The sequence below is a fragment of the Montipora capricornis genome, chromosome 6, assembly GCF_036669925.1.
Source record: "Montipora capricornis isolate CH-2021 chromosome 6, ASM3666992v2, whole genome shotgun sequence".
Taxonomy (NCBI): domain Eukaryota; kingdom Metazoa; phylum Cnidaria; class Anthozoa; order Scleractinia; family Acroporidae; genus Montipora; species Montipora capricornis.
Genome location: NC_090888.1, coordinates 35695494 through 35722993, shown reverse-complemented (window position 1 = coordinate 35722993; position 27500 = coordinate 35695494). Strand labels below are relative to the sequence as shown.

The 27500-nt window shown below is 40.6% G+C and overlaps 2 protein-coding genes across 6 annotated transcripts in view; one reads left to right on the top strand and one right to left on the bottom strand.

Moving 5' to 3' along the window:
- Positions 1-18635, bottom strand: part of LOC138052013 (endothelin-converting enzyme 1-like) — an 87007-nt gene extending 68372 nt beyond the window's left edge. For all 5 annotated transcript variants that reach the window (XR_011132979.1, XM_068898360.1, XM_068898362.1 and 2 more), the window contains exons 1-5: positions 18537-18635; positions 16884-17142; positions 13789-13985; positions 583-840; positions 331-399 (exon numbers count right to left, since the gene is read on the bottom strand). Coding sequence is in view for 4 of the 5 variants with exons in the window: in XM_068898360.1 (XP_068754461.1) it covers positions 331-399; positions 583-840; positions 13789-13985; positions 16884-17142; positions 18537-18572 (819 nt within the window). In the remaining variant the exon portion in view is untranslated. The remainder of the gene's footprint in view (positions 1-330; positions 400-582; positions 841-13788; positions 13986-16883; positions 17143-18536) is intronic.
- Positions 1-27500, top strand: part of LOC138052024 (large ribosomal subunit protein bL20-like) — a 596113-nt gene that overhangs the window by 202940 nt on the left and 365673 nt on the right. The gene's annotated exons all lie outside the window — the stretch shown is intronic.

Below are 27500 nucleotides of genomic sequence, written 5' to 3'. Positions count from 1 at the left end.
CTACGTCAGCCCCGGAAAACTCCGTGTCAATACCAATTCCCATTCATGGAGGTTCCATAAAAAATACTGACATTCATTAGTTTACCAGGGTATTTACAATCACGTAAAGATCCAATGTTTTGGAAATTTAGCCGTAGAGAATGCAGGTCGTACGTCACCTGTAGCTTTGTTTAATGAGTTAGCTCCTAAGAGTAAACCAATGCAAACTAGTAGTTAGGGGTACAGCGAAAAACGTTCCAATGAAAGTTATTTGGCACATTATTAGCTTACGCGAGACAACACAGTAAAATTCGGTATTTTGAGTCACTGAGTCTTTAAACTGTAACGTACCTTTTTACCAACAGTGGAATTCGCAGTTAATATACTATGTGGAAGACCCAGAACAGCCATCGGCCTGATCTGCAATCAATAAGAGAAATCATTAAGTTGAGCGAAATCATCCTCGTGCTTTCCTGGTGATGGCCATCTTTCTTCCAAGGTGGTAAAATGATTTTTGTATCAATTATACCAGTACTTTACAAGATCGCTCAATTCCGCTCGATTTTGTTCAAGTTTTTAATCGGTAGCAGTTCTTTAACTTACCTGGATGATGTTTACAGTGCTTTTCCGTGGATCGGCACCAACAAAGACGGAGAAAAACGGCGAAACTGAAAGTTTCCTTCTCATTAAAGCCAAGTATTTTACCATACTCCAGGTCTCCTGATCCCAGTCATTCAAGGAAATAGTCCAAGATCCATATTCTTGTATAAGGTCATTTAAAGGTTTTGCTCCTCGTCTGTTGATTGTCGTCGTGTCTACACATGACTTGTAGTAAGCAATCCCCTTTTGAAAGGATGTAAGCTAGAAAAGCAAAAAAACACAGCCTAATCATTCTAGCGAACACATGGTGATCAGCGGTCTTTCCCTGCACCAGGGCATCAAAGAAAGTCCAAAAAAAGTCCAAATCGGCCCCCTCACTCCCCACGGAATAAACGAACGCTTTCTTTTGAACATTATTTTTCTTGTTATCCCAGCCAAAAGTGTAACTCTATCTTTCACTGTATAAAGCGCATACAACCCTAATTGGCTCTGACGAAGGCTTTAACGCTCGAAACGGTCCGCTTTCAATTTACCATACTGATTCAACCCACAATCTCGGTCATAAATAGTTGTAAGACTTCGCTTGAACAACAAGTGAAGCGCATCAAAGCTATTAATAACGTACCTCTCCTCCTCCCTCCCATCAATGTTGCATTTACCGGTTGGTTTTTGCACTCCAACCCATAAACATCAACATTGAAGGAGGGGGGGAGGGGGGAGGGGGGAGGGGGGAAAATTGGCGTCTGTGTTACAACATTTGTGACCGAGACTGCAGTTGTCGCCACTGACTTTGCTTTATGTTTTAGTTTGCATTGCGGACCTATTTCGGGTCACGTGAAAGTTGTCCTCGTGTGTGTTAATCGCCATGTTGTTGAAATGTTGAGACTAAAGAAAAGGAATTTCAGCCCTCGAAGTTTTGTTTATTGGGCCGGATGGTAAGCCAGGGAAAGATTCGTGGTAACGGTTGACATTTTGTGGAAATGTATGGGAATTTTGATCTAATTTGGCGATCATGCCGAGCAGACGTCGCAATGTTTGGAAAATTCGGAAAACGGCCACTCGATGGAAGCAGGGTTGACTCTAATGGAGATGAGTCATTCAGAGATATCTTTGCAATCTATTTTGAGAAACAAGAGATCAACCTTTAAAAGAAAGATTACTCTTCATTTGAAGAATTTGGCAGCTTTCGTAGAACAATGTTGTAACAAAACGTGTTGAATATTTATCGTTTGTACCTGAAATTGAACACGATAAAGTACTTGAATTGTATGATGTGGAGGTTTTTCGAGTTAACGAAGCGTTAGATGAAGCACTAGTCCATTTGGAGGAGCGTGCGACCGAGGACGAGTCGGTATCGAGTTCAAGACTAAGTGTAAAATCAGTGAAATCCATAGCTTCGCGCCAGAATGGGGAGGCTTCAGTTATCGTTGTCGAAGCAAAAGCAGCAGCCGCTCAAGCGTACGGCAGAAAGCAAAAGAAAATTTTAAAAGAAAAGCTGCGAGCGTTTGAAAGTCAGGCTGAGCTGCAAAGGGAATCGTAGAAAGCTAAGGAAGATGCAAAGAGAGTTCGATGTTTGAAGAAGCGCGCAAAACAAGGCTACTGGAAGCCGAAGCAATTCGTCTGGAAGTTGAGGTTTAATCTTTAGAATTTGAAGAGAAACAAGGTCTAAAGGATTTCGAAGGAGATACTGATCCTATCCCCCCTGGACAATGGAACTGTTTTACCTACCAATGGAAGGCCCAATGCATACACATTAACGCCCAAACAACCAGCTGAGCCTCAGCAGCGAAAAGTCAAGTTTGGTAACTAAGAAGTGACTACGAATGGGGATCCATTAGCCGATCCAAGTGTCAGTACTATTGTTTTGAAGTTGTCTTTGGATTCGTTACCAAAGTTTGACCTTGACACTTTTATTGGCGACCCGATCAAGTGGAGTGATTGGAATTCAATGTTTCGGTCAATCATCGATGACGCAGAAATCTGTAACAACACCTAGAGAATGTTACTGGTAGAGCAAAGGATCAATAGCAGGCTATGATTACAGTGAAGACCTATATGCAGAAGCTCTTCAGACATTGGAATCAAGGTTGTGGTAAAAGCTCATTTGAACTGTCCACAGAAATGGAGTAAGCTGAGCGACGAGCGTTTTCAAGAAGTCCGGCGTTTAGCGGATGTTGTATCAACTGCTGCTAAAACCTTCAAGCGTCTTGGTTATACTGACGATTTACATGCTGCAAACATTCTGAATATGGTTGTTGAAAAGTTGTCTCCTTCTCTCTATTCCAAGTGGAAAGAGTATAAGAGGGACAAAGGGTTAACCTTTTAAACTTTGAGAAGTGGATTGAAGTCCAAGCTGATGTTCATGACGATTATGGTGCCCGAGGAAACAAGCCGCCAGCCATCAGTCACATCTGACTTGAAATTTAGAGGAAGAACTGCCAAATGTCCATTGGTCTACAGTACATTTTCACCATCTAATGGGATTCAATACTCGCCAAGAAAACACTCTCTGCCAAAAACAAGTGCTCGATCACCTTTAGTGTTATGTGCTATGAGAGATAAAGGGCATCACCAACTACAAAAATTTGCCCCAAGTTCAAAGCACTGTCTGTCCAAGAAAGATTGGAAAAGGTCAAGGAGTAAAGATTATGCTTTCGTTGTTTTGGAACACATTGGGCCAACAGGTGTGGGCCCACTAAACAGTGTGGTATCAATGGCTGTGCCAAACTGCACAATGTTGCACTTGTCGCTGACAACCGCAGTTCTGCTTCTCCTGATCACCACTCTGAAGTACCACCTAAAGAAAAGAATTCCCCGGTTCTTCCTGTGGACAACTCGGATATTATGCAGACTAGCAACGACACACAAGTCTTATTATAATTGATCCCAGTAACACTCTATGGACCTGGTGGACAAGTTTACACCCACGCCCTCATAGATCCTGGAAGTTCGTGCTCCCAGATTACAAAGGATATCGCCGATCAACTCGGTTTGGACGGCCCATCTGAATCCCTCAATTTGCTTGGTATTCAAGAAACTTCACATCTCAAACGAAAAGAGTGTCCTTAGACATTGGTCCTGTTAATGCACACACCGTCCGATACCCTGTTGAGAATGCATTGGTTGCTGAAAAACTGAACTTACCCCATGTGACAGTTAACACAAAAAGTGTTGAGTCTGAGTGGATTCATTTGGTAGATTTTGGACTAAAGGATATGGATGGAGCAGACGTAGAGGTTGTGCTTGGTAGTGATGCCATAAAAGTTATCATCCCAAGGGAGGTACGTGAAGGTCCTAATGGCTCACCCTTTGGCATTAAAACTAAACTTGGTTGGGTGGTCACTGGCCATCTCCCAGGATATGCTCGCAATTCGGAGTTTGTTTGCTTTGTTCATGTCAATTCACCTGAAGAGGAACTGTACGAACTTGTGATGGCAGGTACGAAGTTGGCCTCATTTGGAAGGATGCAGCTACGTTTTGCCAGACAACAGAGCCCTCGCCAGAGAGCGCTTGGAATTGTCGGAGAAACGCCTTCAAAGAGATCCACAACTGAAAGGCAAGTACACAGAAACCATAGAAGACGACCTGCACAAAGGGTACACCAAGACGTCGGAGGAGCGAAAACTGAGACAACCTGTTGCACATGAATGGTACCTCCCACACCATGCTGTGATACACCCTCATAAACCCGGAAAGATTCGGCGAATTGGAGATGCAGCATCCCGGTATCAAGGAACGTCTTGGAATGATTGTTTATTGCCTGGACCAGACTTGTTGAATTCATTGGTTGCCAAAGGGTGAACCTTCATTGCGTTTTCATCAAGAGTTGATAGCGGTATCTGCTGATATCGAATCCATGTTTTTCCAGGTCGCAGTCCCTGAAGAAGACCAACCTGTCTTACGTCTCCTGTGGAGGAACAATCAAACAGATAAAGTGGAGGTCTATCAGCACGTTAGACACCTCTTTGGTGCCCGATGTTCACCTACAGGCGCCAATTTCGCACTTAGGAAGACAGCCCAAGACAATAAAGACTCTTTTACCTTGGAAGCTGAAGCTGTAATAACGAACTTTTACATGGATGACCTGTACCATCCTTGTCGGAGGCATGTTACCTACAACCTGGGTTGGTAAGGCTGCTCTCCTTTGTTGGATTCAATTTGACTAAGTGGATATCGAATGACAAAGATTTTCACAATGCCGTCCCCGAGAAAGAACGAGCGCAGTCTGTGCGAAGTATTGGAGATGGAGATACCTTGCCTACTGAGAGAGCTCTGGGAGTCACCTGTGATGTCCAAAATGACACTTTCATTTTCCGGATCAAGCTAAAGGTACTAGCAAACACCCGAAGGAACAATGTTAGTGTCATGCGTCTATCTTCGACCCTTTTGGTTTTGTAACTCCATATGTTCTCAGGGTGAAAATATCTCTTCAGTCTCTGTGGAAACTTTGTCAAGGCTGGGATGAGAGAATTCCAGGAGAATTTCTACAACAATGGTCTGACTGACAGAAGGAACTCGAGAAGTTGGCCGAGTTTTCCGTAACAAGGTTTTATCGCAGAGTGGCACCCTATCCTATGTCAATTCAGCTACACGTTTTTGACGATGCCAGCGAAACAGCATTTTGTGCCGTTGCCTACTTTCGGTTTGTGTATCCTGGTGGTTGGTTTCAGTGCGAAATCGTAGCAGCCAAGACTCGCGTCGCACTTGTTAGTTCGTTGGGCATTCCAAAACTGGAATTTCAGCCAGCATTGCTTAGTGTACAATTGGGCAATATGATCAAGAAGGAACACGATTTTGATATTTCCGCTGTCTACTTTTGGAGTGATAGCAGTGCTGTACTTGAGCAAATTCTTGGACAGTGGAAACGTCATCCCGTTTTCATTGCCAACAGACACTTCAGAACCAAATCAATGGCACCACTGCCCTGGCAAACCTAACCCAGCAGAAGATGGTAGTCGTGGCCTAAGAGCAGATGAAAGTCGCTTCTGAAAGCTGCTGGTTAAATGGGCCAACATTTCTTGTACTACCAGAAGACAAATGGCCAGAGGATGTTCCGCAAGCAAAACCTACCTTTGATCTAGCTGCTGATGCACCAGCAGAAGTTGTCCGGTTAGTTGAAGTTCCTTCGAGATTAAGCCCTCAGTTGCCGGATTTGTCAAGATACTCATTAATTAAAGTTTGCCGAATCACCGCTTATGTCCGAAGATTCATTCAGAATTGCAGAAGCAAACCAAAGGGCCAAGCGAAAACCGCTCTACTGGAAGTTCGAGAACTTAAGGAAGCAAAGGTAATGTGGATCCAGCCTGCCCAAAGAGAAGCGTTTTCTTCTGAAATCGCCAACATTGGAATTAGGAGACCAATTGGAGCCAAAAGTTGTTTGATAACCTTAACCCCTTTTTTGGATGGGCATCAAGTTCTCCGAGTTGGCGGGAGAATTTCTGATGCAGCCATTGCGTAAGATGTCAAACAACCCGCTATTGTCCCTCAAGACCATCACCTAATTACAAAATTTTGGTTTTATCAACGGAGTTGATAATGTAAATTGGCCACCGTGCACAGATTCTAAAAGCTGAGGTTTCGAGCGTTATCCCTTCGCCAGAGCGAATCCAACGACTCCGTCGATAAAACCAAATTTTTGTATACTACTTCCCCACCGACGCAGCTCCACAGATTCTTTAGAAACTACCCCCTTCATCACCTAATTAGTCGTCTTCCTTTTTTTGGATTGCCATAAGAAGCTCAACCATGAGGGTACAGGGCAAGCGAAGACAAATCAAGCCGCAACCCCCTTCAATGGCAAGCCTCCCAAAAGACCGTTTGCAAGTGGCTACACCATTCACAAAAGTTGGGTTTGACTATTTTGGGCCAAAAATTGTCAGTATTCCCGAAAGCACGAGAAACGTTATGGGTGTGTTTTCACCTGTTTAGTAACAAGAGCGGTACACCTTGAGGTGGCAAGGTAACTATAGACTGACTCATTCAACACATGGGTATCTGCGGCCTTTCCCTACATCTAGGTATGACAAAAAGCCGCACGAATCTGGAAGAAAAATTCATCTTCCAAATCGGCATCCAGAATCCCTGTACGGTGGTCAATTTACATTATCAACTCCGTTGATAAAACCCAATTTTTGTGACTGATTCATTAATGCTCTTAGAAGATTTGTGGCTAGGCGGAGCTCACAGTCAGACATATATTCCGATAACGGAACCAATTTTTGTAGGAGATGACCGCGAGATCAAGCAAAGTTTACAGCAATGGAACCAGTCAGAAATTGCGGACTTCCTGTCTCAGAAGCAGATTCAATGGCACTTTAACCTCCCAGGTTCGTCTCACTTTGGTGGTATATATGGGAGCGATTAGTTCAATCATGCAAGAAAGCTCTCAAAGTTTTATTTAATGGTCATGTGGTTAAAGAAACAGTCAGTCTTAGAAACAGCATGTGCAGAAACAGAGGCGCTTGTTTAATAGCAGACCCGAGGTTACTTCCTGTAGCAGTGATTTGAAAGCCATCACACCGAGCCACTTCCTTTGATTACCTCCAGGCTAGACTACTGCAGTTCTATTTTAAATGGTCTACCCAATACCACCATGGAGTTTCTAGTACGTGTACAGAAGGCAGCGGCAAGATTGATATCAAATAAAACTAAATTTCAACATATCAGCCCAGTTATGAAAGGCCTGCACTGGCTCCCTATAAAGAAGCGGATTGAATATAAGATCCTTGTTCTAACAATTAAATGTGTGCACAACCTCGCACCTGCGTATCTGACTGAACTTCTACACAGTCGTACCAACAAGGGAACTAGAGCTGATAATAAGAGTCTTCCGGTAGTACCAAAGGTTCAATTTTCGGTGGGCAAAGTTTCAGCTCTACAGTACCTTTTCTTTGGAACGAGCTGACTAACCACCTCAGACATGCTTCAAGTGTAGAAATATTTTAAAAAAAGTTAATGACACACTTATTTACAAAAATTTAGCATGTAATTTTACGTAAAGAACAATGTTCTAATTATTCATCATTATTTATAGTTATGTATATATCAACTTCATTATATTTTAATTTTTTTTGTACAATTATCTTTTTACAAAATTAATATATATTCAATTTATTTATCTATGTAAAGCGCTTTAGAATAATGCATATAAAGCGCTATATAAGTAAATTAAATTATTGCTATTATTTATTATTATTAATCACCATGTTGTTGAAATGTTGAGATTACAGAAAAGGAATTTCAGCCCTCAAAATTTTGTTTATAGGGTGTTTTACGCGACACCAGTTGATGAACCTATTTCTGTGTTTCTCTTCCTCACCGAGGCAGCACCACAGTTTCTTTAGAAAGTAAACCCATTTATCCATACTCTCGTTGAGACCACGTTTCTGATCGAGAAAAGGGCAATTTGGATACTCTTTTCTCTCCTTTTCTCCTGCCTGGCGCTTTGCACTCGTAAGGCTCACTTCAGACCAGTCATAACTTTGCTTTAAAAACACTTTTTGTGTAATGAAAGAGCAATTATGTTACCACTGAGCGCAACTGAGCGCAATATGTAGACCTAAAAGAGTGAAGTAGTATAACTTTAAGTCAGTGAATTATAGCACCGTGAACGGCCCTTTCGTTATCCTTCTAGGTATCGTCGGATAACACTCTACTTCACCTAGAACATCTGATAATCGCTGATCATCTAAAGCGTGTGGCTGGGGTAACGAAAATTCGTCCAGAAATTAACACAAATGAAGTAAGGGATAAATACGGAGAACGGAGGTATAAATCCATATACATAACATGGATTAATACTGGCCTTTGAGGTATTTTATGAATTATTTCTTGGTTTTTCATGATTTTATCCCAAACAAATCCTAAACAGATTTTTCTACGATATAAAATACACCTATCTATCTTAATATTGTAAAACTAAACTGAATTTTCTGCCGCTATTGCACCACCTATACTACTATGATCTAACAAACAAAGGAACCTCGCCTGTGATGTGTTCTGTTGTAAAGCACTTAGGAAGCGGATAGAACACGAAAGAAGTGAAGAGGAAACACAAGACGCAGTTGAGTGTTTTCTCTACTTCTTGAGTGCTCTATCCGTGTCCTAAGTGCTTTACAACAAAACAGATCACAGGCGAGGCTTCTTTGTCTGTTTTATAATAAAGAATTTCTTAATTTCCTAACGCATTCCGCTACAATTTTCGGAAAAATTTATTTTCCAAATCTTACGAGTGGCGTCTGCCGTGCATCTGTACTCTCATAAATCACGCTAAAACAGACCAATCACAATTCTTGTTAGAATGGTTCAAAACATTTAACTGGTTAAACGCGACCAAAGCTGTGAAAAACGGTTACGAGGTTAAGCAAAGGCGCTGGAATCGAGGGTCAATTCACAAAGCTCAACCTCCGTGCAACGACAGCAACTGGGGGACTGCAGAAAGGAATTCCATACAAGTTTGTCATGAAGCTCACCGGGCTTAGAGATGTTAGGTCTTTGCAAAATAATCAACGCTCTTATATTTCAAGTAAGATTGAGATTTCAAAGAAGTTCGACAGTCGTGAAGCTGGGTCATTACCCGCCGAGTCTGTTGCTCCCGAAAAGTTATTAATAAAACGTGAAGTCGAGTTAGACGAGCAAGAAGGCAGGTCAAATCCTCTTAAGGGATGTAATGAAGGGGATATGTCTGATTTTGGACTTTTAATCAGTGTACTTTCACAATTTCAAAAGACTTTAAATTGTAACAAATGGTTATTGAAATAAACAGAATCTTATTTTTTTGTGGAGATATTTGTTGGAAATTGAAATCAAAAGTTGTCCAGAGAAGGAATTTGATTTTGTCGTGAAGAACCAGGTTCGATTGAAATTTATTGCAATGAAAACTATCAATGAAAATTCATTTGCATAAATTTATCTGTTTAAATCCCTATCATTTTAATTCAACAGCCCCACTCTTTACTGCTACACTTTTTCACACCCTCCCGGGACTTTCAGGCTGTTGAATATTTATCAGATATGTAAGTTAAATACAGGTTGTTGAATAACAAACGAAAATGTGCCAATCGTGAAATAAGCGGCAGTTATCTACTTCCCCATCCTAACAACAAGAGAAACATCTTCCAGATTGAACACCCAACCGAGAGCGATTTCCCCCTTTCCCTATTAAACATCTGTTCTTCAGTTCCCAAATAAACAATGTCCATCTGTGTTTTATGCTCTAAATAACATACGGAAGATCCGCAAGTATCTTGAAAGTCACTCCACTGAACGATTGATCCACGCCTTCGTATCTTCCCGTATTGATAATCGCAACAGTCTGTTTTGCGGCTTGCCTGCTGCCGAGATCGCAAAACTAAAACGTGTACAGAATGCTGCCGCAAGGCTGGTGACTGAATCAAAACGAACGGAACATAATATGCCCACACTACGAAATCTCCCTGGTTACCCGTTGAACAAAGAATAAAGTTTAAGACCGCTCTCCTTGCTCTGCAATAAAGGCCTTCTTAAAATCCCAAAATCAAGAACATTCAGTTTTGACGATCGAATGTTCAGTGCGGCAGCCCCAAGATTATGGAACAGTCTTCCTGACAATTAACAACAGTTCCATTGATGACTTTAAAAAAAGTTTAAAACTTATCTTTTAAATTAGCTTTTTGATTTCCATATTCGTATATTTTTAGATTTATAAATATTTTTAATTTTTAACTATGTTTTAACCTGTATTTGTAAAAAGCATTGCGGCCTGCGTGACATGCGTTTTTAAGAACTAAAGTATTATTATTACTATTATTATTATTATTATTATTGTTATTATTATTATTATTATTATTATTATTATTATTATTATTAATATCATGTTGCATTTACTAGTATGGGGTTCCATAGTTCTAAAAAATAGTGCTCCAAAAATGCATTTAAACTTCGAGCCCAACAAACTTAAATTAGAGAATGGATACTTGAAAGTTTATTTGAACGGCGGATTTAAAACTTTCTAAGCGAAAGATCATTTCAGCTAAGGAAGTAACTTAACCTATGACTCGCCAAAGCGGACAAAAATACTTTCTCAAAATATATGACTTCTTCTGAATAGATAGTACTTGTTTCATCTTGATATTACTTGATGGTTACAAAATAAATAAACCATCTATTACATATTTTAACACTCTTGAACTTATTTCACACATTCAGTCTGCTTCACAGAAAGAAAAGTTGTCTTCAGATTAAACTGGGAAGAAAAATGGCAAAATATATCAAACTTCTTCTTCGTTCACATCAAACGTCTTATCGATTAGATTACTGAAAATCGATATCGAAATAGTGTCCAAACCCCGACAGATATGTTTGCTGTCAAATGAACATGGCTGGCAAAGACCAGCGAGGACGTTTTAAAATACTTGTTTTCCTTTTGCCGATTGCAATTGGCTTCGTTGTTAAATAACCAAGCGTTTGCACAAGCAACTCTTACCCCAGCAAAATTGCCGGCCGTTTCGATAGAAATCCGACGCAAACAAGAACGTTTTTCAAGCATAGCCGAAGCTGTGTAGTCAGCTTTCCGACCTAGTAAAGCTTCTTGTACGAAGCGAAACAGAATTATGACCTGCAAATTGGAGATAAGGAAGTACCTCTAAAGGACGTGGTCTTGATTTTCCAACTTGCCTAGCGGAATACTGAGGAAATAGACCTAATCGACTAACTCAATGTTGTACCCAATTCAATCTCCCAGGATTAAGATTCTTTGTGTGTTGTATTTGCACGCTAATGTAAATTCATATTTAAATGATATGGAAATACCTGGAAGAAAACGTTTTATTCCCAAAAGGTTTAAATTGAGTTAACCGATTTGGTCTGAAGATTGTTTTCACGAGACTTCACGGCGGCCATGTTGGTTTCTCTAAACAAAGGACAGCGGCCATGTTGGTGTCCCCAAATAATTCTCCGGGAATTTCATGCAAATCTTTTGTTTTGTTTTGGGGCAAAAACAAGGTTACTGATCAAGTTAGTGAAAACACTCTATAGACCACTTTCATAAATGGCGACCACTTTTACATTCTTTCGTAGCGGAGCTCCGCGCGCACCAAAGGCGCGCGCGCGCGGAGCACCATAGTTAAGAAAATACGGTAACCCATCGATACGAGAAAATTTGGTTTTGGTCACCGCACGACCGCACGTCCGTCCACCCCTCCATGTATGTCAATGTGACCAGTATCACGTAAGCATATCACGGGCTCAAGTTTAGAGCTCATCGAAGAGGCAATACTTCAGTTGACACTCTACCTAGTGTACTAGCATAAATCTTTGATATTTGACATCAATGTTATGGTCAATTGACACCTGTCAAAAAAGGTATCCGCTGACCAGTATACGTGACCATATCGCGGGCTCAAGTTGGACCTTATAAAGATCAGCTGTTTTTTTAAGTTGACCTCTGACCAGAGACTGGTTGTTGATTGGATAGCAGGCTCAAGTCAGGTCAGATACTCACACCTGAGCATAAGAGAGGCGTAATTTTTCACGCTCTTTCTGTGGCTCGACGCGGCTACACGGCTATGCTACGTCATCAAAAGCTCTTGACAGTCGATGCTTTTCGTGTTCAGGTACGGTTTGGAAAATATTATTTTCTTGCATTTTTCGCTGGTTTCATTCCAGGTTTGACATAATATAGCTGTGGTCAGGCATGACACACTGGTGGCTACGTAGTTATTCAAGTCAAGCATTGGAGGGATATAAACTTAAAGCTGAGTGTGTATTTTTAATTTGTTTAGTACTGCTTTTTGCTCTGAATTGCAATTTTTGGCATAAGTCTTAAGATTTTTAATTTTTAATCCAAGAAGGTTGCAAGATGCCGAAAGAAGAGAGAAAGAGAACGAGAACGACAAAACGGTATACCAGTAATAGCTCAAACTTGGTGGAAGAAGTTACTCCACAAATTCCTTTCTTGGACACTAAACCGTTTCTATTTCTACGGATGAGTTATTTCAAGTGGATTCATATTTCTTAAAAGTGGTTTAGGCGTTTTTCTCTTTGTTCAGGAATGAAACTCGAATTTTTATTCTCAACTGGAATTAAATAACAATCATCTGTACTCTTTTTGGACAGAAATAATTGATCTGTTGCTGGTTTGTTTGGCTTTAAAATGCGAGCGAACAAGAGGTTTTTTTTGCTCCGTTTGCATTACTGTTTTTCGATGTGCCTTGACAGTTACAAGAAAATTTTGTGCTTATGTTGTAAACATGTAATTGCAATGAGTTCTCGTAAAAGTAAGAAGAAATATCACCAGCTTGTGTCTTCAGAAATTTGTTTAGAGCCCGTGCAGGCAATTTGTTAGAGATCTTATTTGAAGTTTGTCTTTCTAGCCGATTCTGGTTCTAAGCCCAGCTGGCGTGTTTCAATGAAATACATCAAAACGAAATGATCTCGTTTTCAGAGATAGAGTGGAATAAGGCCCGTTTGAAACGTCGCATTTTACATGTGCCGAATCTAATGCAAATGAGGGAAAACAATAGATTTTTCTCATTTGCATTAAATTCGGCACATGCAAAATGCGACGTTTAAAATGGGCCTAAAGTACATCAATAAAACTCCTTGTTTGACCTTGAGCCGACAAAGACGATCTGTCGTATCACGAGCTATAGTACGTCTGTGATTTCTAATTTTAGCGTGATTCCCATTCGCTGGCTTTTGACAGTCGACTCTGAAATGGCTTCTTTCCTTTTTCGTTCGCTTGCTGAGGATTTGCTTGATTTCTTTTAAAACTCTTGGGATTCATAAAAAATTAATTGCCTAACTGGTGAATTCGACAGTAAATTTCAATGGAAAAACCGACATCACACTCATCCGCTCGTGATTCATACGATGAGCCGTTGAAATTAATATCAACCATGGAATTCACTAGTTAGGCAGCGAAGAAAACGACATAATTAAGCAATATCCGGGAAAATCAAAACGCGGACAATTCTAAAGCCTTTTTATTTTCATTAATCCTACAGCCAGTAGGAATAAACAACCCGGGAGCTCCGCTTTTAGGCTTGGCTAAATCTATATATCATTTATGTTAATTAGACCTACTACCCCCATTTTGAAACAAATATTCTTTTGAAATTTTCTCGTCGTAGCGAGGATAGAAATGTTTATTAGCATGATTTAAAACAAAGTCATTTTAATTCGAAGTCTCGAAGTCATTTTAATACGTGTTTATAGTACATCATTTTGTACCTTAGAATACTCGGCATGAATCTCTTTATTATGCAGAACGTCACGTACAAACTCGTTGGCTTCCTCCTCCAATTTGGTAAACTGATTCCATATTAGCGTGTTCTTGGGAAGAGGATTTCTTTTTATCCATCCTCCACATGCGTAATTATAAAAGTCTTCACAAGGATCAATTCTTGGATCTAAGAAACTGAGCAGCTCTTGAAAGGACAAATCGAACATTAATAACAAACATTCAATAGAAAAGGCCAGGACATTATAACTATTACAAACAGCTCTCAAAAGTGGTTCAGAAAACAATAGGAAAGAATGAAGACAATACAAATGCATCCTACACCGATCCAATGAAACAAGAGGTTGTCATAAAGAGCTGTTCGGTAAGGTATCTGAAATGTTCGATCTGTCAGAGGTAGACGCGCATGAACTGTATGGATAATTACGGCGTTTCAACAGTAATGTGGCCTGCAAACGCAGACACGCGTGTTTCAGGCGGTCGTTCTCTCCCTCGAAAAATAGCGTCTGCGGACACGAGCTGCTAAGCGATTTCTATGACGTAACTTTTCCTTTTTTGGTGAGCATTCACGTTGCATGAGAGGAGATACAGTCGGTTGATGTCCGCGCGATTCGTGTCATCGTAGTTACTAGCGAGATCATTAGCTGTGGCCTCCAGAGAAGATTCCTTGCGGTGGAACGTGAGAAGCTACAACTAGCTGCAGCACGAAATGCTATAATCGACTGATACGACACAAGAATGCAGTACGAGATTGAGGAAGAAATTGACAGACAGTTTGACGGTGATATTCCACTTCACGTTAAAGGGAACCTCCACTAAAACAGGAATTTATCTTTAAAATAGTTAACATAATGCTCACAATCAAAATTGTTCGAACGTTTTCCAATCGGAGTGCTTGTATTCGAAATAAATAAATTTTAAAAACGGTTGTTTTGGTTTTCAAATTCCCGGGCGCCGCCATCTTGAATAATTGTGACGTGTCATGGTTGCCCTATTGTTTTAAAACAAAAGCTCTCTGTGCAAATACAAAAGAGCAACCAAAACACGTCACAATTATTCAAGATGGCGGCGCCCAGGAAATTTGAAAACCAAAACAAGCGTTTTTGAAATTCATTTATTTCGGATACAAACGATTCCATTGGAAAACGTTTGAACAATTTTGATTGTAAACATTATGTTAAATATTTTGAAGTTGTATTCTTGTTTTAGTGGAGGTTTCCTTTAAGAGATTGGCTAGAGATTAAAGCAGCACACCGGAGGCGAAGAAATATCTGAGTTTTGGTGACACTTCCACGGATGTCCCGCCGTCTACTCGTAAAGTACAAGCACGCAGTAAAATGACCCCGAGCGCCCTTATAAGCTCCGGAATATGTATCAGCCTGATTGCGTCGGGGATCTTAGCTCTTCACTGATCCTAGCTCTTGTTTCAAGTTGCAGCTCCACAACCACAAAACTTCGTTTAAAAAGCCGTTGGAATTCAGTTTGCAAGGGAAGCCAAATGTTAACTTCTCCCTCTATCAACACCCGCTTTGTAAAGTGGAAACTCAAGGCGCTTAACTTGAAAGTATTGTCTCTTCCAGAATTGGGACAAAAAGAGGCCAAAGGGGATCTTACTGTAGAATATTCAAGTAAAACACTGAAGAGAATTGGTAATGGGGAAATCACAATCACAATATTTTATGTAATGTTTAAAAAAAGAGCAGCAGTATTTTATCGGGTTAGGGTTAGAACACGTGCTGCGAGTTTTTTGAACGGCTTCAAAAACATTCAACAACAGGCTAGCGTGTCCCTCGGGAGTCCGAACAGAGATTCAAATTGTGAGGAGAAGATATTAGCATACAAGAAAAACAAGTGAACCTTATAAGCCGTATGGTAATTTCAAAAGCATGTTTTTTTTCCCTTCAGTCCTTTTTTCGTTGCAGTCGGTGGTTGAAGAACGTTGTTTAAAAACGGTACGTAAGAGAAAGTTGAAAGAATTTAAACTGCCGATGAAGAAAAAGCCTTGTTGGAAATATCCTTTTCAAAATCAACAGATATGTCACAAATTGGTCTTTCAATAGTCGCACGGTGGCAGAATGCAAGGCTGAACAAACAAGCAGCTAACGAAGAAGCAGGGTTCCACGTGAAACGGGAAAAAATGCGAAGCCTAGATACAAACATTACCATGACGGTAGAGTCGTTGAATTCTTTGCTTGACAAATTTGAAGAATTTTGGAAGGTAAAAGTATCCGCCAAGAAGTTTGTAATGGTTGAAATTTCGGACTATTTTATAAAGAGCACAAGTGATCTTTATATAAAGATTTCTAGTGATCTTTATATAACGATCACGGTAATCATATTTTCATTAATAATTCAGTGATAATTTCATTGTTTACGTATTCTACCCCGATTTTCCCCGAGACCGAAATCAAAACCCTCTCTGGGCTTTTCAGAATGATCATTCTATACCGGCTATAAAGATGTATGCACGTGACTGATTTCTGTCATCTGAGAGGATAATAGGCTCATAAATTATTAATGAGTTTTTTTAAAAACTCAGAATAGCACCGCACAGGCGAGCATTAAACACCACAAGCAAGGCCTAATAAAGTAAGGACCTTCCAAGTCGTTTTTGTAAATTGACGAAACCATGGGTCATACCTGATCGCACGCTCCTTGGTGGCTACTTGAAATCGAAAATCTCGCAAACTTTTCGTATTGCATCCTCCATATGCCCCACATTTTCCGCCATCGTTTAACGAATGTTTACGTGGACAACACGCAAGTACTTTGCATGTTGCCTGTGCGTTGGTTCTGGAGATTTATGAGCCTAACGCTAAGAATTTCACTTTACAGAAAATCACTTAGCAGTTCTTGTCCGCAGACGCTATTTTTCGGGGGAGAGAAGCGATCCCTGGAAATACGGCTGCGTTCGCAGGCTAATCACCAAACGCCCGCAAGTAAATCTCGTGCCCTGATGACGTAAAAGCGTGCAACTTATGGCTCTAAGGAAAGAATTGCGTTTTGTAAAAATCTTAACTCAGTGTGAATACACTTTAAAAGCTATATAGCTATCCCATGTATAAATAACTGATGTTTTAGTTACCTGAAGAGGTAAGAACACAATCCCTTGTAATGCACGGGTAGAATGCAGACTGGTCGGTTTTTGTCTGTGAAGTTGATTTTGATCGTTTAATGTGAAGAACTCCAATCACAACCGCCAAGGTAATCAAAATTGCGATCAGAAAAGCTATAAAGCAAATTAAGAGCTTTTCTCGTTTTGTGAGTTTCTTGAGATCATCAATCTTTTGAGGTTCCGTGGTTATCAGCAATTTTGTAGAAGCTGGTGAAGATTCAACATCTCGCTGTGTTTGTGAAGGAAGAGAATTATACGCAGATGAGAAAAAAATTGTTGACACATTACACCATATAGGAATGTAAAGATGAATGCAGATCAGGCTACATTTATGCATTCTTAAAATAAAAATATCGCAACGAGGCTATCAAACGAATCTAGTATGTGTTAGTTCTGTACTCGAGTTTGCCCCTCTTTTGCTACTCTCTCAACCTAGTAGAAAGTTATTTCATGATTAAAGATAGAATAAGGAGACCACTTAAACTGTCCACTTTATTCAGCATTGCCAATAATCTGCGCTATGGTGATCTATGATACCCTCTACGACTAATCCTTTCCATAGGAACACAACGTTTTGTCAATACTAAATAACGACTTTTGTTAACTAAATATGTTCACCTGCGTTCTGCTGTCGACACCTTTTAAACTTAGCAAAAACTGTTCATAAATTAATGAAGACAATTAATCAATTTCATTAATTTAAAATTAAAAGTGACAACCTATTAGGTGGCAAATGACTCGAGCACTCTATTAATTAACCGAAGTATTAAGGCACAGTCCTCTAAAGCATTGAAAAAAGCATTAAAAGCAAGGTGAACACAACGTAACAACACCGAACCTGGGTGGCCATCTCGTCACGCATGGTGCGTTGTAAGGATGACGACAATTAAGACCCTTAGTTATCGTTTAAAGGTCTCGTTTTTTTTCTAAAGATGACGACAATTAAGACTCTAGTTACCTTTTAAAGTATCCACGTGGAAAACTAGAAATTTGCATGAAACGGTCGTATAGTTCACGAGGAGCCCGGCCTTGGTTGAAGCGCGTGTTAATTGGCGGTAATTTCATAATCGTGTTCAAACAAAAATAATCCGAATAAATTATGTGTTCTGTTTGAGTAACTACCTCTTTCAAAATCATGGCTTCAACGTCACGACAGTGCTTTTTCTTTCTCTCATTTACAATATTGCAGCAATATTCTGACGTCCCACATAAGAGGTAATCCCATGTTTTTGTGGAGAACCAGTTCCAATCAATTCTTCTGCAGCATGCGGTTAAAATGTTCGATATTTTTAACTGTATACTTTTAATCGATGGTCACTGTGCTATAGACCAAGGAAGTTAGGTTCTTCTCTTTCTCGCATACTCGTCCTGTATTGCCAATGCAACAGCAGGTTTTTAGGTTTTATGTTAAATTTTGCATTCTTATTCAGCTACTGTGATTTGAACTGACGGTATATAAGTGCTCCTGACAGAGATTACTAATAACCGGTTTAAAATGGCGTTCTAGGCGATGACATTGTTTTCATAAACAGATGGCATGCCGCAGCATTTCCTTTTGGTATCTGGTGAAACGACGAACAAACACACTTACAAACAGACACAAGCGAGAAATTAACAACTTACATGTTTCTCCGCTGAAGAAAACTCAGCACACTCCATTCCTGCTTTAATATTTGCGTAATTGAAGTCAATTGCTTTATATTGCGGGATACTGCAATTGTATTTTGCATTGCTAATTTAGCAATCAGTGCATTAACATAAATGCACCATTGCGTCTAGCCATAAACACTCACATGTCACTCAAGCTTACGTTCACTGAAAGGTATTAAATGCTCTTCTTAAGTAGTTTATATTTAATACAAAGGTTCTAAGGAAATGCAAATTTCTCAATCAAAGTTACTATTATTTTAAAAATATAGCCACACTTTTGAGTTTAAGGAACATGTTTCGGTTTTTCAAAGATCATCATCAGTCGTAGTGAGCGTAACAGTAAATTTTTAATAAGATGATCCGTATATATATAACTATCAATACAATGATTCAAACTAACCAACAATATTATAGAAATACAACTGACATAACGGTAACACTTTAAAAGTGTAATGCTACAGAAAGCGCGCGCGCTGAGCACCATGGGTAAAAAAATTGGTAACCCATCTGTGCGAGAAAATTTGGTTTTGGTGCCGGTACGACCGTACGTCCGTCCACCACTCCATGTATGCCAATGTGACCAGTATCACGTGATCATATCGCAGGCTCACGTTTAGAGCTCATCCAATGACCAATGACCAGGCATTGGTTTTTCGATTGGATCGCAGGCTCAAGCCTGGTTAACTGGCAAACATTTTTCGAGCGCTTTCTGTGCCCCGCCGAGGCTACACGGCCATACGGCGTCAACCAAATCTCTCAACAGCCGACGCTTTTCGTGGTCAACTGGAAATCAGTTTGGAAAATATATTTTTCTTGCTTCTTTCGTCGGTTTCAATCCAGGTTTGACATACATAGCAGTGGTCAGGACCACCGGTGGCTACGCAGTTCTTCAAGTCAAGCATCGGGGGGATATAAACTTAAAGCTGAGTTGTGATTTTTAGTTTGTTTAAAGCTGCGTTTTGGCATATCTTTAGAATATAAGGTCGCATGATGCCTGGAAGACCTATGACAGAAGAACAGAAACGAAAGAAGAAAGAAAGAGAACGAGAACGACAAAACAGTATACCAGTAATAGCTCAAACTTGGTGGAAGAAATTACTCCATAAATTATTTTTTTGGACACTATTTTTACGGATGAGTTAGGTCAAGTGGATTCGTACTTTTAAAAAGTGGTTTAATCTTTTTTTCCTTTGTTCAGGAATGAAACTCAAATTTTTAATCTCAAAAATAACAATCATCTGTACTCTTCTTGGAGAGAAAAAGAAATAGTTGATTTGTTTGCTTGTTTTGCTCTTAAAGGCGAGCGAACAATTATGTTTTTTTACTCCGTTTGCCCACACCGTAACTGTTTTTCGATGTGCCTCGACAGTGACACTGAGAAAATTTATGTTATAAACACGTAATAGTAATGGGTTTTCGTAAAAGTAAGGAGATATATCGCTAGCATGTGTTTTCAGAAGGTTATTTCAAGCACGTACAGGTAATTTTTTGGAGGTCTTGTTTGAACTTCGTCCTTTCTTGGTTGCCGTATTTTGCTGATCCTCGTTCCAAGCAAAGCTGGCGAGAAATGAAATACATTCAAGTGTGAATGACCTAGTGGTACATCAATAAAACTCTTTTTTTGAGCTTGAACTGACAAAATTTCTTAACACCGATCTGTCACATCACGAGGTAGTACGTTTGTGATTTCTAATTTTAGTGTGATTCCTATTCGCTGGCTTTTGACAGTTGACTCTGAAATGGTTTTTTCCCTTTTCCGTTCTTTTGCTTAGGATTTGCTTGTTTCCTTTTAAAACTCATGCGATACTAGTTAGGAAATGATTTTTTCTAAAGAAAAAAAGCGAAGAAATGATTTAATTAAGCAGTAACCAGAAACACCAAAACGCGGACAATTCGAAAACTTTTTATTTTTACTAACCCTACAGCCAGTAAGAAAAAAACAGCCCGGGAGCTCTGCTCTGTTTGTTGAGTTCGGGTTTCAACCGTTCAAAATGGCAGCTCCCCTTGATTTTACGTTGATAGAAAGAGGTAGCATCATCAATAATTTTGAAGCAAGAAACATCACAATTATCCCAACAATTTTTAGAAATACTGAGATGCTTGAAATATGAGAATTTTTATCCCGAATAAGGTGGTTTCACCAACGTAGCAAGCATCACAGGTCCCACAAGTAAATTTGCACACATCACGTGATTTGAGAGAATCCGGAATAAAGTCCTTTGGACTAAACGTGTTGCACAGTTTGAATGGAGAGTGATTCGCACTTCGCGCGTTAAGTTATTTCGCTTACTGGTTTAATGTATGCAACTATTCTTGCAATTTATTTATCACAGCAAGTTTGCGTGAGTTGAAAGGTGACAACTAATTAGAAATTCAGAAATATATGAATCGACACCGTACTGCAAACGCGCAAATCGCTTTTTTACTTACCTCCGATCAAGAACGTTAAAGACAGTCAACAGAAGAAATCAAACCATAAGATCGTGTAGATTAGAAGATACAAATTGTAAGTATATATTCACGAAATCAGTTCCATTTCTTTTTAGCCTATCTTCGGCATTCTAAAACATTAATCTACTTGTGTAATATTTTTCTTTCAGTCGACTAGTTCAACGACTTATCGAGCAGCTAGTACGGATAAAAGTCTAAAACTCTACAGGGTCTTGGCGTGATCCTGCCATAAAATAGTGCCTCGAACGTAGGTGCGATTCAGTCGAAATTTGTCCAGAGGATCCCGCCAAATCAATGCTGTAAATCATCCACGCCGAAGATACCGAATCTCCGAACTTTGCATCGAGCCTACAAAGATGCCGCCTAAAGTAGACGCAAGGACCCTTGCAGGGAAAATGGAAAACGCGGTAACGATCTTCTACGAATTAATAGAAGAATTTGAAATAATCTTTTCAGTGAGGCCAGAGTTAAAAACCTTAGAGGCAGCATTCAATCAAGTGGAGACAAGATACAGGTTCATCAAGAAGCAACAAGAAACCATTTTAGACAGATTGGTTGATGAAGGTATTACCGCAGAGGAGGAACCATTGTTGACAACAAAGAAACTTGGAGACAAAGTAAAAGCTGATTTCCTAAATCAGATTGCCTTAAAATTTGCTGCCTATCAAAAGGAACAAGATTCCACGGAAACGTCTTCAAAAGACTCTGAAACGTTAAAGACCTTGACAGCTTCAATGTCATCCATGACATCAGCAGTGACGGAAATTGCGGACACCTTAAGGTCAAAACCAAACACTAGTGGTCTGCAACGATTACCGGTACCAACATGGGACGGCAGTCGCAGATCCTATGCTACCTGGAAAAAAGAATTCAATTATTGGATGAAGAAATACGATCAAGATAAAGATGAACAACTGCAACGGTTCCGAAATGCATTGCCGAGAGGATCGTGGTGGTCTGACCAGGTAAAAACTTGCAAAACCATTGATAGCGCGTGGAATATATTGGACACAGAATTTGGAGACAAACGTAAACTAATGGACGAACTGCTCCTCGAAATAAATAGCCTTAAGCCCGTAAAACGAGACTCCAGGTCGTTCACGCACTTCGCCACGACAATATCATCCTACGCGAATGATATGGAAGATAATGGATGTCCGGTGTTGGAGTCTTCGGAAGCGCCATTTCTTATGTCTCAACTTTTGTCCAAGCTCGATCCGAACAATAATTCTCATTTTGGAAGAGAAATGAAAAGAGAAGGTAAAGAGGAAACTGTCAGTAACCTCATCACCTGGTTGCACGTAGAAGCAAGTGTCCGCTCAAGAGGCAAGAATAACACCGTGTCTGAAGACAGAAACGAGAGTCGCCGATACAGGACCCCAAGGAAAACTGAGAACAATGCCGCACGTGGCGAAGAACCCGATGATGACACCTGTCCACTTAACTGTAAAACAAAACATCACCTCGCTGCCTGTCCTGTGTTCCAGGAGTCAGCTATCAGTCAGAGATGGGAGATTGTAAAGCAACATTGGCGATGTCGTAAATGTCTTAGAAAGCATCATACAAGCAACTGCAGGAAACCAGACGGTTCAACATGCGACAAATGCAGAAAAAGTCATCACCGATCTCTTCACAATGAAAAGATTGGTGAAACAAGGTCAAATCCAAATCCAAGAGCATCTTCTTTCCAAAGTCAGTGCCAGGCCCCCTCGAGTACATCAAATGGTAACATCCAAGAAAATGCTGTTCATCACAAAGAAAAGTTAAAGCTCATGACTGGTTTGTGCCCTGTTCAAAAAGTTGGAGTCATGAACGGAAACGGAGAATTTGTTGAAGTCCTTGCGATGTTAGACTCTGGATCCAATACCAGTCTTCTCTCAAAGAATGCAGCCAGACGACTTGGGTTGAGTGGATCAGCAACACATCTGACCATGAATTTGGCTGGTGGGAAGAAGAAAAGTGAAGCATCATAGATAATCGACATCACTGTTGCCTCACCTGCTGACGAGGATATTAAGAAGACCCTTCAAGTGTACACTGTTACAAGGCCCTGCAGTAAAGCAAAAACGCTTTCCAAAGAATTAGTGCGACACTACCCTCATCTCAAGCACGTTTGTGATAAACTACACCTTTCGGGTGGCGCCATAGATCTCCTTGTCGGTACAGACTTTGTAGAAGCCTTCATTGATATTCACACAGTGTCCGGAGAGCCAGGGGAACCTGTTGCGAAACGAAACTGTTTTGGTTGGTACGTTATGGGACAGTTTGAAAAGAACAACTCTACTACTTCAGAAATTCAGTTGGTTGAAATCAGAACAGCAAATGTCGTAGACGACATCAAAGAACTTCCTCACCAAGATCTCCTTGTAGTCAAACAAACCAACCTTTGTACGTGTAGCGAAAACGAGATACGCGAAAGCAAGTTCGTTAAGTCCCTCGCAGCCTCAACTACCCTGGTTGACGGAAGAATACAAGTTAAGATGCCCTGGACGGAAGCGGGCCCTCCCAAACAAAGTAACTATGGCATCGCACTGAAAAGGCTGTTTTCCACGGAGAGGTCATTCCAGAAAAAGGGGTGTCTCGATGTTGTCAATGAGGAAGTCCAAAAGCTTCTAGAGCAGGACTACGTGATTCAAGTCTCTCCTGACCAGATTGATCACAGCAAGCCTGAATGGTACTCACCCTTACAAGCCGTGTTAACACCGGAAAGAACAACAAAAGTTCGACTTGTCTTTGACTCATCTTCGAAAGGTCACGACGGTTTGTCCCTTAATGATTACCTAGAGAAAGGGCCAAACTACATCAACAGTCTCCTGGATGTTTTGGCAGTATGGAGATGGAACGAAGTAGCCTTTATCGGCGATATACGCAAAATGTTCAATCAAATCTTGGTTCATCCCGACGACCAGGTTTTTCACAGGTTCCTTTGGAGGAGTAAGATTAGCAACTCGCCAACAGTATACCAATGGCTCAGGTTGAACTTTAGAGATAAGCCAGCTCCCGACATAGCAACGAATGCCATCAACACACTAGCAAAGATATCTCAAGCCGAGTTCCCAGAAGCATCAAAAGAACTTCAAGACCATATGTACGTGGATGATATCGGAAGTTCCAAAGCAACTACAACGGAAGCAAAACAGATTATCAGCGACATTGACGCCATTCTTAAGAAAGGTCATTTCCAGATAAAAGCTTGGCATTCAAACCGTGCGGAGATCGACCAGTCCAACGGTGAACGCTGGGCAGATCTTCTTGGTCTAAGATGGGATAAACAAACAGACAAGTTTTCCCTGAAAAGGAACAAACTCGACCAGATGGACCTTTTGACAAAGAGACGTTGCCTGGGTCTTATTGGACAATTGTGGGACCCAATCGGTCTTGTGATGCCGGTAGCTATTAAATTTAGGATCGACTTGCAGGACTTATGGCATTCAGGCTACAATTGGGACGAAACCTTACCTACAGCAGTCAAGACCAAGTGGATGGAGAATTTGCAAGCCATGAATCACCTCTTAACAGTCGAATTCGATTGCAAGTTAAAACCAAGCCAAGCGATTGGGGTACCACAAATTCATCGATTCTGTGATGGTGGCGAAAAAGCTTACGGAGCGGTCATTTTCCTCCAATGGGAGTTAAAGAACGGAAGTTACAAGTGCATTCCTGTTTTAGTCAAGTCCTTCGTAGCCCCACTAAAGAGAAAAACGATTCCGAGACTGGAGCTCATGGGCTGTTTAACACTTGCAAGGATATATGAAACTTGCAGAAAGTCTCTACAGTTTGCGAACATCCAAGACAGCAAGAGGATCTTCTGGGTGGACTCTTCTACTGTCCTTTCTTGGATTAAGACCCCATCACGTCAATTCAAACCTTTCGTATCAAGTCGAGTAGCAGAAATCCAAGAAACTGTTGGGGTGGAAGACTTCCGATACATCAGGTCAAAGTTCAATCCAGCCGACATTCTCACTAGAGGAATAGAGCCATCACAACTCGAAGACTGGATAAAGGGACCCTCTTTCCTGCAGTTACCCGAAGGACAATGGCCTAAATTTGAAGCTAAAGCCCCCATCGAACCTACAGCAAAAGCTGGTGTCTTGATGGAAGTGAAAATCGAGAAGACTAAAACGCCAATGCAACACGACTCGGAAGCAGCCATAGCCGAATTTGAAACCAAAGTTGATCTGGATAAGTCTGAAGAAGATACTAACCCCGTTTTTCATCAACTGTTGAATACCTGTTCTACATTTTCAAAGATACGGAGAACACTCGCTTACGTTCGCCGATTTATTCAGAATGCGAGAAAAAAGAATGTTAAGACAGGTTCAATCACTGTTCAAGAATTGCAAGGCTCGGAGAAACAGCTATTCAAGTGGAGTCAGGCACACCTAGATCCCTCTGTCATTGACAAGAAATTAACTCCGAAGCTGGACGAAAACGGATTACTTCGAGCTCATGGACGACTCGAAGATGTCGCTGCCACAAGAATTAAGAAACCCAGTTATCCTCCCACGCGATCACCCTCTTGTCATCTTGCTATTACGTGACCTCCATGAAAGACGCGGACACTGTGGGTACAAAAGCCTAATTAACGAGGCAAGGAGAAAGTACTGGATCATTGGAGTTCGTGGTATGACCAAAGCACTCACAACAAAGTGCATTACTTGTAGGAAGCTCCGAAAGAAGCCATTGGAACAACTCATGGGACAAATCCCATCCTTGCGAGTTGCAGTAGGCACCCCGCCATTCTTCAACACCGCCATGGACATGTTTGGACCACTGCACATCAAGCTTAATTTTAAAACGCTCAAAGAGGGCCAAGTAATCATTTTCACCTGCATGACAACAAGAGCTGTCCACTTAGAACTTGTGACCGACAAAACATCTGACGCTTTCTTGATGGCATTCCGTCGTTTCGCGAGTTTGCGTGGTCACCCGTGCATTTGCTGGTCCGACTGCGGGACAAATTTTGTAGACGCACAAGGGTACTTATAGGAAATAATGCAGAGTTGGAACGTCCCCAAGATTGAAGGTGTTCTATCTGAAGATTTCTCGTGCGATTTTAAATGGAAATGGAATACCCCTCATGCCAGTCATCAAAATGACGTCGTGGAAACCCTCATCAAGTCAGTCAGACAAAGTCTGAACGCTACATGCAAGAATCAAGTCTTTACCGAAGAGCAATGGAGAACATTTCTCGCGGAGACAACCTACGTCATCAATGGACGTCCTTTATCCCCAAGTTCTGACAGCATATGGGAAAGCCCGCCAATTACTCCAAACGATATTCTCATAGGACATCATCTTTCAATTCCTCAACCAGAACCAGAAGGAAGGATGAACCCAAGACATCTTTTAAGAAGTACAGAAAATCGCGTGAACGAATTTTGGAGATGCTGGGTGAGATACTTTGCGCCAAATCTACTTCCACGAAATAGGTGGTTTCGCACCAGAGAAAACCTTCAAGTCGACGACTTAGTTCTAGAGATAGACCCAAATCACAAAAGATCCCAATGGAAGATGGCGCGAGTCATTGCAACATACCCAGGAAACGATGGTTTGGTTAGGAAGACAAGAATCAAGACTCAGGACGGTGAATACGACAGGCCGATTCACAAGCTGTGTCTTTTAGCAACAAAAGACGAATTAAATGCGAACCTTTCTTAATCAAGGGAATACATAGACCAACATTATGTAATAATCATTACGTTATTTGTGACATCTCGAGTCATTGAATACCGATTATGTTTAAGTCGTTGCTCAATTAGAGGTAACTTCTAATTTCCGCACTGGGACGGAGTGATTCGCACTTCGCGCGTTAAGTTATTTCGCTTACTGGTTTAATGTATGCAACTATTCTTGCAATTTATTTATCACAGCAAGTTTGCGTGAGTTGAAAGGTGACAACTAATTAGAAATTCAGAAATATATGAATCGACACCGTACTGCAAACGCGCAAATCGCTTTTTTACTTACCTCCGATCAAGAACGTTAAAGACAGTCAACAGAAGAAATCAAACCATAAGATCGTGTAGATTAGAAGATTAGATTAGTAGTACGGATAAAAGTCTAAAAATCTACAGGGTCTTGGCGTGATCCTGCCATAAAATAGTGCCTCGAACGTAGGTGCGATTCAGAGAGAAAGTGACTCTAACATTTAAATCATTACAATACTTGCTGATAATAGATGAAATTCGCTTTCTAGCATAACATGAATAGAAACCGATGTACGGTAGTCTAGTCAGGGAGCATATGTCGCGAATAAAGTCCCGTGGGAATTTCGTGAAGACAGCAAGCTGCCTATCTAGATTTGTGGCAAAGGAGCCTTTTTTTCGTAAAATGCCTTGTGGCATATTTTGCACCGGTTACTGTTCACAACTAAGTCAATTCAGCCAAATGCAATTTTTTCACAACTTCCTTACAAGGATAAAAAGGTATCCTATCAGGAGCCTAATCCTATTCATAACCCTGGTCTTCCTCCTCCTCCTCATC